We start from the raw sequence: 12,788 nt of genomic DNA, 5'->3' as shown, positions 1-12,788 counted from the left end.
CGTACGCACTCCTTACTAACTAACCCTTACCCTTTCCCTTACCTTACCTTTACCGTTTCGTTACGTACCGTACCTACCTTCCTTACCTACTACCTCCTCCTTCTTTCTTCTCTACTACTCTCTCTCTCTCTCTCTCTCTCTCTCTCTCTCTCTTAAATCCTGTTCAGAGAAACATACTGGCAAGGTCTGCGTCGGCGCCAACTGACTGGGGAGTCGGCGACGTTGCCGGTTTGCTTAAACCGGCGCTCGCCACGAGGAGAATCCGCTCCGGTAGAGTCGTAGCCGGAGCTTCGCTCCATAGTCGGTTTTTGCATCTGATGTGCGGCGGGCGGACGCAGCCGGCCACCGGGAGCGCGATATGCATGAGCGTGTCATGTGACACGCGTGTCAAGTAGTGCGCGGCGGCGGCGTTGCTGCACACGACGCCGTACACGGAGACGGTTATCGCGTCCGGCGGTAGAATAACAGGAAAGAAAGAAGACGAAACAAAGAAGGAAAGAGAGAGAAAAGGAGAAAAAGAAGGAATAGGAAAGAAAAATAAAACATTCTTGCGTGCATGCGTGAGAGCATCAGTTAACGTTCTCCGTAAACTTAGACCTGGTATTTTCTTCGTACTTCTGATCCTCGGTGACGGTGCAACGCGCAACACGGTACATAATACGGTACGCGGTGGGCGCAATTATGTTACCGGCGCAAAGCGGCGACGGCACCGACGGGAATATCATCGCCCATACACCGTCATTCGCCACCATCGTCAGCATCGTCATCGTCGGAGGACATTTCGACGTTGCGAAGTATTATACTGCCGGATTACTCGCGGTTAGACTTCAACGACTCTCTTTTCGCGTTGCTACCCGTCCCGATTTCTTTCTCGAAGCAATATATCCGGGGTAGTCTGCGGGGAATACAATCGCGATTCTTGGCAAGTAGATAGTGGAAGGAACGAAAGTTCTTAGGGTTGCGAAAGGTGATGCGACGACGTTCGCGAACACGTGGTTGAGTGATCAATATATTTAAACTACTACTGTAAGCAGTGTAAGAAAGAAAGCGAAAACGAAACCAAGAAATAGAAAAAATATAATCTGTTTACGGATAAATAAAATCTTTGTCCTTTAGTCGGGCAAAGAAAGAAGCGCGGTCGTAACGGATCATAATTCGAGAAAATCCCTCGCGAGGAAAAGCCCACCCGTCAGGACATGGGAGATCGCTGTACTTGTGCAAATCGTCATATTGCAGGTTTTAGGAATGCGGGTGCGGGTGGCAAGGGGAGGTGATGGTCCACGCTTGAGGTGGTTGGTTTTTCTGGTCATAGTAGTGGCAGTGGTGCGAGTCGCGGGTTCACCTTCGAACACGCTGTCGTCGATCACAAACGCGTTGTCATTGTCGCGAATAGAATGTCCCGAGGGATGCGAGTGTACGGATATCAACAGCAGTCTGAGATGCACAGGGCGAAATTTCTCCAGTCTCGTTTTACCACGAGACGTTACGAGCGTGTCGCTCAGAAATGTCCAAGAAAAGATAATTCGGGCAACCGCTTTGGAGAGGACCATCAAGCTACGACGGCTGATCTGGTCGTCGAGCCGCGTCGAAAGAGTGGAGTCCGGTGTATTCGGTGTTACCCCGCATCTCGAACGACTCGATCTAGGTGATAATTGGCTGGCCGACTTACCGTCGGACGTCTTCCATCCATTGCATCAACTTCAGTACCTGAATCTTACCGGAAACCGGCTGGCCGCGTTGCCGCAACAGCTGTTTCATCATCTGAATCGCCTCCAAGAAATCCGTCTGGCGGCGAATCTACTTTCTGTACTGCCTTATCAGGCGTTCTCGTCCGCCAAAGAGCTTGTACGACTCGATCTCAGTGGTAACCGGCTAGTCTCGCTGCCGGATCATAGCTTTCAGCCGAATCGACAGTTGCAAGAGTTACGACTGGTCGGCAACCGGCTGACAAAACTGCCGCCGCGGCTGTTTTCCGGCTTGGTGCAACTGAAAGTGCTCGATCTCGCCGATAATGAGATCGACGCGTTACCACGTAGTCTCTTCAACGATCTGACGGCCTTGCAACACCTCGATCTCGAGAATAATCCGATCGCACATCTCACGGACACCGCGTTTCAAAGCCTCATCAATCTACGCTGGCTCGATCTGAGTCGTTTGCCGATTTCGTCGCTGCCCGATAACATCTGGCGACCTGTCAGCAGGCTTAGAACTCTCCTGTTATCCGGAACCAAATTGGAGAATCTTCGAAACAAAAATCTGGCTGGTTTGACCGAGTTGGAGACATTGAAAATTACAAACAGCCCATTACGAGAGATCGGTCAGTTGACTCTGAATGAAACACCGTCCTTGCGTAGAATCGATTTGCGTAACAACGAGCTAACTTTTCTGCCTGCGAATGTGGCACATTTACCGCTGCTGGATGAGCTACAATTACAGGGCAATTCGTGGGCCTGCGATTGCCGCATGTTTTGGTTCGTCAAATGGGCGGAGAGCAGAGCACATCTGCGTGCAGCTTTTCAAAGCGGGCTCAAATGCGGCCACGAGATGGACAGCACCGTAGACATCCTGCAGACATTACGCTATCTCGAGTGCAGTCCACCAATTCTAGTGCAGGTTACCAAAACTCAACAGTATCTTCTCTTGAGCTCGGTGCTGCTGGAATGCGAGTTCAGCGGGAATCCCGCGCCCTCCTTGACCTGGGTAACTCCGAGCGGTTTAGTGCTCCATTGGGTACCAGATCCGGGCTTCCCCGATGCATTCGTCGAACATCCGAAAGTGCACAGCTGGCGGACAGATCGGCCGGTCATCGATGACAACCGTATTCGCGTCTTGGAGAATGGCTCCCTTTACATCGCAACGCTGTTGCGGCAGGATGTGGGCAAGTACAAGTGTACGGCAGTCAATCCGATCGCTAATGAGACCGTCTACATAACGCTGCACATGGACCCAATAACCTTATACAATATCAAGATCTTTAGCATCCTCATCGGCGCAATTTGTGCTGTGGCATTTCTTCTACTGACATTAATGGTACAGCTGCTGCGGTACTTGTTCGTGAAGTGAGTATTCATAGCAACACGTAAAATATATGTAAGAATATATTAAAAATATTCTTCTTGAATATCTTCGCGATCTTGAATATCTATGCGATTATATCATATGCCCACATGTGTCGGTCATTAAACAATTCGAGTGATAAGTATAGTAACCACATCAAGAGCGTCAACTTTGACGAGTAAAGCGAACAAATCGATGGAAGGTCAGGACATGATCGATAAACGACTCCACCTGACGATTCCGACTTCTTTTATTTCTTTCATAACCCTCTCGTTTAACATGTTTTTTCTTTCGTGAATCTCACAGGTGCGGATGCATCAAGTGGTGCATGTGCTGCAGACGCGTGGGCGTGACTCCACGGGCCAAGCAGATCTACCAAATGCTCGACAATATCGAGCAATATAAGAGCCAGCAGCTCGAAAGACTGAGAGAGAACTACACACAGCAGGTGCATAGAATTAAGGACAATTGCGTTCAGCAAGTGGAATGGATCCGCGACAGCTATGAGGGTCAAATGCAGCATATACGAGATATACGGGATTACGGTACTAGCCACCTGACCGCGCTAAGAGATCAGTACTATGATCAGGTACGATAGGCAAATCTCCCATTGAGATTTTTGCGCGGGACTGTGCTTGTCGTAATTAGTTTAATTGCTTTTGTTACTATATTTACTTTCTATCTCATAATCTAGTTACAACGCGTAAAGTAATAAAAAATTCATTAGATACGTCTCTTTTTGACATTGACGAAATGATTCTCCATTAAGAGAAAACATAAAAAAGCTAAAAAGAAAGTCGCATTAATTATATAATGCGAGATTGTATACAATAGATACATATCTAGTCGCGTTTATTTTGTTATTCTTTCGCAGGTGAAAAGAGTACGGGACTATTCCACCAGTCAGCTGAATTGGGTACGCGAGAATTACGTCTTCCAACGGAACAAGATCCGCAAGTTCAGCGCTCATCAGGTGTTGCGATTGCGCGAGAGTTACAAGTATCAGCAGCAGACGTTGGCCAAAGTGCTGGAGAATCTGCCAAATCTGTACTTTGATAATTGCCGAAGCGGTTCATGCGGCAAGAGCGACTCTATGATATTCGATCCTACTAAGGACACTCTCAACGGCATGGATACGTATTTCAAAGCGAAGATCGACAATCTGGCGGCAGGAGTGAGTCTGGAAGACGTCAACAGCGAGTATTACACGCCGACCGAGCTATCGTCGACCAGTCCGCACGGTCAGAACATCTTGGAAGGCATTCATATCAATTACATTGAGGAAAACAATCCACCGCCACCTCTGGAACCGCCTACAATGTTACCCGCTTCGACGATACTGCAATGTATCGATAAATATAGCAGCACGCTATATAAAAACTACGAGAACGACAAGCCAATCTTCAAAGGCTCTAATGGTACAGTCTTGGCTAAGGAAAGGAGAGAGACTCCAGAGGTCCTAGGACTTCTAGCACCTAGCAATAGTTTACCCGATCTTCCACGCGAGACTAAACTTTAGCCGGCAGAAATTAAAGCGCGTTAAAGTGGCCAAGAATGGGTTCCTGCTATCATTTAAGTTATCAGAAAATACTAAAAGAAAAAAATTGTTCTCGAATAATCAATAGGAACAGAAATATCATTATCACCCTGCGTCCGATAAGTGAAAATCGCGTCTTCGATGTCGAGGAGATCGTTTGAAGCTTCTTCCGCTTTTGACTATATGGCTGATTTGAAGAGAGTGTTCTAGAAGACAGTTCAAGAAGAACTCGTGTGAGTGCCAAGAAACGGGAAATCCTTCCTTTGGCGAGATCAATGATTGTCGATGATGATCGATCGCAAGAAAGTGTGTGCATGTGCTAATCTAGGAGAACAAAAAAAATTACGGACAGTTTTCAAGGACTACTCTTAATACGATCGACCTTGCAACCTGTCCGTTTTTCATTAACGTGTGCTTTTTTTCATCAGTGTCATCGTTTTTGGATGACTGCCATCATTCGAAAGGATAAAGATTTCAAAATAAAAAGAGAAATACGCGAATTGCATGTCGCGTCCTCGTTAACTTGACTTTAAATTAATTTCCTCTTACAAGTGCGATGAGGAGGAAAAGTAACTTCGCCTAGTTGTCAATTCCAAAAGTCTTAAGATTGCAAGTTCCGCAGAGAATCATTCTCAATCCTTTCTGTAAATATGCGTGCGTGTAAGTTTTACGTATCAGTGATATCACAAAAAAAAATCGGATCATCCTCTCATTGCGAAAGACTGAGGCAACGAGATCAACATACCCGCAATTCATTTGAATTGCTTTTGTCTTATTTGTCTTAATTTTTTCATGAATTAAAAATCAGCGGGAAAATCATCAACGTTCGGTTGCTCGCGTCCTTTCCTTTCTTTGTTTTTCTTTTTTTTTTTAATCACTGTTTAATGTAATAGATTACAAATTGATCACGATATAGAAGTATGTGCCTATCAGAGAAAGAAAAGGAAACATGCCAGAAAGTAACCAACGTACGTACTTAATTTTTTAATTATTATACAACATATCTCGAATCATCCGGCATTCGTGCGAAAAAAAACAAAAGAGAAAGAAAATTATAATAAAAAAAAATTATATTGGCTGTTAAATATTTTAAACAAAAGCAGCGTTTCAGAGAAAGAAATTGTATGTACAGATTTAGTTGCAAAGTTGCTCTTATAGAAATTTTGCTAAGACGCACTCCTTTGTTGAATAAATCCTGATGAATTATCGCCAAGCATCTACATCTTAATCCCTTATCCAAATTCCATGTCGTAATCAGAAAAAAAAAGATATATATATATATATTAAAAACTTCATTCTCTCTTTTTTAAAGACATGCGTAAACAGAAAAATAATAACTACTAATAAAATAATAACTACTAATCATGTTATTGCTAATTAACGAAGTTGCTAATTGTAAGCTATTCATTTAACGCTAATTTTAATCATCGGAAAAGTATCTCCGTAATACGTATATTTGTCATTCAGTAACTGAGTTAGAAAAACGAGAGCGATAATAGTCAGAATAATCAATAATTTGTCCAATTTAAATTTTTGGATTAAACAACAAGATTTAACAAAAAATTCAGTTTCAAATTTAGTAACCAACTACATAAAGAATAAAAATTCAATAAATTTTCTGAATGTAAAATAATAATTTCAAAATAAAAATTATTTATTAATATTAATCACTTTTTACAGCGTAACAAAATAATTCACTTAAAACATTTGGAAATTAATTTGTTCTAAAAATAATTAATATCAAATTAATTCTACGCATAATTTTTTTTATTTTATAATACTCTTATCAAATGTAAATTTTATTAAATTTAAATCTACAATCCTACAAAATAGAAAAAAAATAATGCTATTCAAAAAGTGACATCTTTGTGTACAAATGATTAATTTAAAAATTCAAAGGAAAACGTAAAGAGCAAATGAGAGATTAAGTTAAAATTATTTTGCAAAAGTAAATTTCTTGAAATTTTATATAAAGAAACTAGAAACAATAATTATATATTAACAATAATTATATATTAGAATTATATATTAGAAACAATAGTTATAGTTTACAAATTAGACATTTGTAAACTATACATTTGTTTTAAATTCTGTTTACAAATATAATTCATAACATATTATATAATTCATAACATAACATAACATATTCATATTTTTAATAGAAGTAGCATAAACTGACAAGATAATTTATGGTTGAAAGACATAAGATCTCAAGAAATCATTTAGTTTAGATATTTATGGATTTGGTTCGTTCTTGTTAAGAAATCGTAAATTTCGATCGGATCGTCAGGAATGCAATGCTTTTGTGTCAAAAAAAAATCACGCGACAAAAGGGCACATGCATACCGATTATCTAAATAGATCTGCCGATCGCAGAAACGGTTAAGTCACCTATGACAACGATACCGATAGAACGAAACAGAAAGGAAAATAACTGCAGCCAGAAGAGTATTGACGTTATTTTTGGATCGTGTCAGCAACAAGAGAGATAAAATTTTATCACGCTTCTTCCGTTAGACAGAGGGGGAAGCCGCGCACGGGATATGCAAGACGAAGCAGAACCATGGTAGAAACCATGTAGTTGGTCTCGGTATCGTGGTGATCGTAAAAGGAATCCTATTCTATACCAAGAGAAACCCGGTTGAGCTAAATCCGAGTGGAATCGATAGATTGCTCGAATTATTGAAGCTGGAGTCAATGTTTTCTCAGTGAAAAATTGAACTGTAAATACAGAGTATTCAAATGTTTTTCAATATAATTAACTGACGTAATCCATCGCGAAGCAAACAAATGCATTATTTTCTACGCCATTAGTGTCTTGCATATTGATAGGCTCTATAAAAAATGAATAGGAAACTTTTTAATAAATAAATACATTATATACGCGTAGAAAGATATTCGTTATTGTCAGAATCCGAACGTGCATCATGTAATTTTATATAGTATAGTATAGTATATTATTTTTTAAATAAATCATCAGTAAAGATAGATGATTTTCAACATTAATAATCGTTTGATGATATTTAAAATTTGTAATGTAATATAAATCAATTAAATCAATTAAAAATTTATATCGCCCGCAGAATAATCATTTTTGTAAGCACTGCAAGTAAATCAGAGTATGTGTGTGTGTGTGTGTGTGTGTATGTGTACACACACACACACACACACACACACACACACACACACACAAACATGTTGCAATTATAATGCAAACCTTTAATTACCACGATATTTCTCACAGTGGTTTTCGCGCGTAGCGGTATTAATATATAAAATTATTATGTGAACAGCTTCTGGCTTCTGACTGAAACATGTAAAAATACCTACAGTAAGAACGCAAAAAGCATAGTTAAATCATAAAAGCACACCAGATGTTGTTAAAGAATGTCGAATTTCAGCATACTAAATAAGAAAAACATTGCAGTGAAACACAAGACAATTATGCTTACATCTAAATGCAAAATACATAACATCTATTTTAACAGAAAATGAATTATTTTACAGAAACATCTTTATTTAAAAAATTGAATTTTATATATATATATATATATATATGGACGTATATCTTTTGTATACAAAGTAATTTATATATAAAAAATTGTTAAATACGAATTGTGAATTTTTTTTCAATAATCTTTATCCTAAAATGATTAATTTAATTTCACATTGGAAATCTAGTCATTACACTCAAGTATTTAACATTTATAACCGTCAAAATATTTATTCTGAAAAATTCAGAGTTTTTATTAAAGCTTTTACTAAGAAAACATCTCCGCTTTTATTAAAGAATATTTTTCAATTGTTGATGCCTTTTTTAGATACGCCCGGTATTTGGCTGTAGACCAACTAATCAGAATAGTAGCACTATACAAATAGTGTAATCGATCAATCTAATTGTACATATCTGGTCTCATAAATCTCACAGATATTCGCGTGCGCTAATTCAAATAAGTTTTTTGCTCTAATTTACGTAATTGATTGGTAAATGTAAACAAGATTATACACTTTGTGATCGTAATCAAATACAATATTTGATTCGCAACTTCATTAAGAATTTGGACAGACTGATATTTAATAGCATCGTATTTCTCATTTGCAATAAACTTTATTTTAAAATGAAATCAGATTAAAAAAAAACGGTATACTTGCGTATACCAATTTTGGTGTATCGCATAAATAGTAGTAAAATAAATCAGGCGACGAACTCCAAAATCCCTATTTTGTAATTCTTAATGTGTCAATATCGTTGCCCTCTTTTATTATTTAAAACCTTCGCAATGACAACTTATACACATACCGACAACGACAATGTTAATAGTTGTACAATAGGGATCAAAAGTATAGAAAATACAATTTACTAAAAGTGCACAATTATGTAAGTAATGAATAGTCTCTGATAACGACGTTATCCTATATAATTCTATCGATTGAGGCTTTTGGTAAAGCTGTGAGATAATTTACAATTATCTTTTTTTGTCACTCTTTCCAATGTGATACTTAATCTTATTATTTTTAACTATTTTGTTACCGAATTGTTTAATTATATATTTGATGAAAAAAACGAAAAACTTTGAATGTAAAATATTATTAAGAAGAGAAAGTAAGAGTTGAACTGTACACATTGATATTTAATCTATATTAATATAATATTGTCTTTTTTGATGCTTACCAAACCTACTGATCTATTGTGAATACTTTGGAGATAAATTCAATTTAATGCAATTATCGAAAAAACCATTATCGCAAATGTAATTAACATCAAAAGTATTTGGAATTAATATTCAATTAATAACTGTCAGTTTGATAAAAATATAATTAAAAAGATTAATTATTATAATTTTTTCATCTCTCTGACTAATCTTTTAACTAACACGCTTGACTGTGAATAGATCAATATTGTTTTATAGTCCCTTCATATTACATCATTGTTCTATTCAAGATTATTACAAGGAGAAGTGTGTGAGGAAATAAGTTCGAGTTTAAATAAAAATTTCATACTACAAACTTCAAAATTTAAGCAGCTATAACTTTGTTAAAAATAAATGAAATTTAAAAAAAGAATTTCAAGTAATTTAAATTTCATCTTTTAAAATCTCTATTTTTTTTCGAAAAGACACCATTTTGAATTTCTATAAATTTAATAATTTTTATATATAAAAAACTTTATATACTAAAAGCTAAAATAAGAAATTTTCATCTCACTTTGTAAGCTTGTGCCTAATTTCTATCGTGAAAGATTCAAGTTTTCACAACAAATCCTTTTTTTTTAAACATTTCTAAGATTTTTTGTTACTGCGGATTAAATAAAAGAAATATTTGAACTGCTCATGACTCCGTTAAAAATCATCACTGTAATTTAAAAAAGACCTTTCCTAAAGCTTTATTTTATCAAATGGTGCAATTATCAAATTTTTTTTAAAAACATGTAGACATAAGATAGGGCGGAGCTATTTCGTCAGTTTCAACTTTAAAATAATACGAAATTTATGTAAACAATATCTCTTTGCAGTGCTTATAATTACATTATACAATTATAATTGCTTCTTGAGAGCACAAGTACAACCTTTAAGTAATCAATTCAAAAACATAAGCATCGTGAAAAATGGACGAAAAAGCTACGTCTACCCTAATAAAAATAAAGTATAGCGCTACAAATTTTTCAAACTCCGACAGATTTGTTTACACGTACTTTTGATGTTAATTAAACGAGTATTACACAAACTAAATCTGAATGTTCTTGGGAGCGACAAAATGAGAGAACACTTAAGAATAGTTTAAAGTTTAACTAGCTATTTTTTATCACGGCACATCGAATCTTAAGCGATAGAATCTTTTCTCCTTTGTATGTCGAATACTTATGCTTCCAGCATATATATTTTTTTATACGATGTCATTTTTAAACCGCGAAGCAGTTAATATGATGGGTAATGCATTTATGTGCAGCGTGCAAATTAAAATTGATGATATAAAAAAACGCTGTCAGTGATGAGGACGTGATCGAGACGTGTAAAATCGAAGTAATTTGATCAAAATCGTGCGTAGTTGCTTTCTAGAAATGACATCGCGCTCCAAAATATATCAACAGTGACATAATTATTATTAAATATGAGTAAGTATTTAATAATAAGCAATACTTAACAGTTCGAAAAGAATTACGAAAGTATTTAAGAAAATTTTAATAATCGCTATTTTAATAAAATTATAATCTTTTCATTGATCAAATATTTTGTCAATTAAATATTCAATATAAAATTTACAAATTTTTGCATTATTTCCTTTTAATTTTGCAAATTAAACGATAAAAATAAAAAATGTATTAGCATATTAAAAATTAATTATGTCACTACAAATCGAATATTTTATCATAGATAAAATTAGAGAAAACAGATAATAGAATTTATTCTATCTATTCGATTCATGAAAATTTTCTCTTGCCAAAATTAAATACTAATTAAATACTATGTAAAAAAATAATTTTGTAGAAGTTTATATTGTAGTGCGTATTATATAGGAACGTTTAAGTAATAATGAGAGGAGCTTTAATTTCTTATTACGCAAGAAATGTCCTGAATACCTCTGAAACTATACCTCATTCGTTTGGGACATCCTATAACTTCAATACTTTATCTAAGTAGTCTTTTAAACAATGTGATTTGTAAATCTTTGAAGGATATAAATTATTGCTGTATAATAAAATTTGCAATAATATATTTATCTAATATATTTATTGGATATTTATAACAATAAATTGCATAAATTGCGCACGACAGAGAAGAGTCTCCGAAGTTTCCGATTATGAAAGTAATGATCAAATACATAATTATATTCATTTATATAAATTTTAATTATCTCCAAAAATATTGGAAATAAATTATATAAGCAAAGTAAAAATTTATAGTGAATATTCACGAAGTAATGTCAGTTACTTCAATTTATTAAAAATATCAACGTTATTGGATATATACTCGTATATTGTAATATAAGTAGCTGTTATGTTATAATTCAATATTCGGAAATATTTCGGGTAGGAAGAAGGAAAATTTGATGCATCTATTTTTTTTAGGCCGAACAGCTGTTTTCATATTATCGGAAATACCACTAAGAGAAAATATTTTATATTTATGACTATTGTATAATTGCATAATAAATTAATTAATTGGGATTTAATTTTTATAATTATTATAATTATTATAATAATTACTCCAGTTAGTAATATAATAATTATATTTATAGTTCTATAAAAAAATAATTTCCTAGTCAATTTTTCGCCAAGTGTACCTATTTTTTAATATAGAATTAAAAATACAATTATTATTGCTAACACTATAACAATAATAATAATAAAGATAGAGCTTCTAACCATTATTTTATCAATTATAGTTAATACCAAATACCAAACATTTTTCTTTCAGTGATTGTAGCGATCGTTAAAAAAAATGATTTTTACGACGGTTATTTCTACAAGTATCTATACAATGTAAGTATCTATACATGTAATTTACCTTCCAAAAAAGCCTAAAGTATCTTGTCGAGATTCTCTTATTTTTTATTCCGAGATATTTTAATAGTATAAAAAAAAATTATCGATGAAAAACTGTGAAAGCAACTGTCACTTTCTTACGTCGTAAACTTGCAGAACAAGGAGAAAATGGCACCAATTTATATCTGCTGTTCGAGCACTATTCATGTTGGAAAATTAGAAGAGATCGAGTGGTTTAATCACTTTAATATTTAGATAGAGCTTTAATATTTAGAAAAAGCGATAAAGCGATGTAAAAGACCTAAAAGCCATTTGTTCGTTTTTGAAAATAATCCCAAGTTATTTCTTTCGACCGAGATAATGGCGTCTGCTCAACTTGTATCATATAATTCTCAAAGTTAATAAATCTCATTGTTTATTGTGGTATTTTTTTGATTTTCTTAACAAACTCTTTTTCTTTAACGAAACTTTTTTCGTACATAATAAATTGCATGTAATGATTAATCAAAATAACACATTCAAAAACAAAATTGACGAGACAAACATAATTAATTATAATATAAAGTATAATCAATAAAAGATCATATGTATATATAATCTTTCAATATATTTAATCTTTAATTGTTTATGTTTTATTATATGTAATTATGTTTGTGTAATATATACGTATATATATATATATATATATATATATATATATATATACACACA

The 12,788-nt window shown here is 34.7% G+C and overlaps 2 protein-coding genes across 2 annotated transcripts in view; one reads left to right on the top strand and one right to left on the bottom strand.

The window, feature by feature from the left end:
* Positions 1 to 12,788, bottom strand: part of LOC105626941 (putative oxidoreductase GLYR1 homolog) — a 47,184-nt gene that overhangs the window by 26,539 nt on the left and 7,857 nt on the right. The gene's annotated exons all lie outside the window — the stretch shown is intronic.
* Positions 1,246 to 4,576, top strand: LOC105626929 (leucine-rich repeat and immunoglobulin-like domain-containing nogo receptor-interacting protein 3). The gene is made up of 3 exons (XM_012208224.1): positions 1,246 to 3,059; positions 3,364 to 3,646; positions 3,932 to 4,576. Exons 1-3 carry the CDS (start codon positions 1,246 to 1,248, stop codon positions 4,574 to 4,576), a joined length of 2,742 nt encoding a protein of 913 aa, XP_012063614.1.

This window comes from Atta cephalotes (genome assembly GCF_000143395.1).
Source record: "Atta cephalotes unplaced genomic scaffold scaffold00001, whole genome shotgun sequence".
NCBI lineage: Eukaryota > Metazoa > Arthropoda > Insecta > Hymenoptera > Formicidae > Atta > Atta cephalotes.
Note: the sequence above shows the minus strand (reverse complement) of the source record. Positions and strands in the feature narration are given on the sequence as shown.

Excerpts from the sequence above, each read along its gene's own strand:
- LOC105626929 (XM_012208224.1), top strand. The coding sequence starts at position 1,246 with ATGCGGGTGCGGGTGGCAAGGGGAGGTGATGGTCCACGCTTGAGGTGG. Across the intron at positions 3,060-3,363 it reads CTGCGGTACTTGTTCGTGAA|GTGCGGATGCATCAAGTGGT; the intron begins GTGAGTATTCAT and ends TGAATCTCACAG. Across the intron at positions 3,647-3,931 it reads GAGATCAGTACTATGATCAG|GTGAAAAGAGTACGGGACTA; the intron begins GTACGATAGGCA and ends ATTCTTTCGCAG.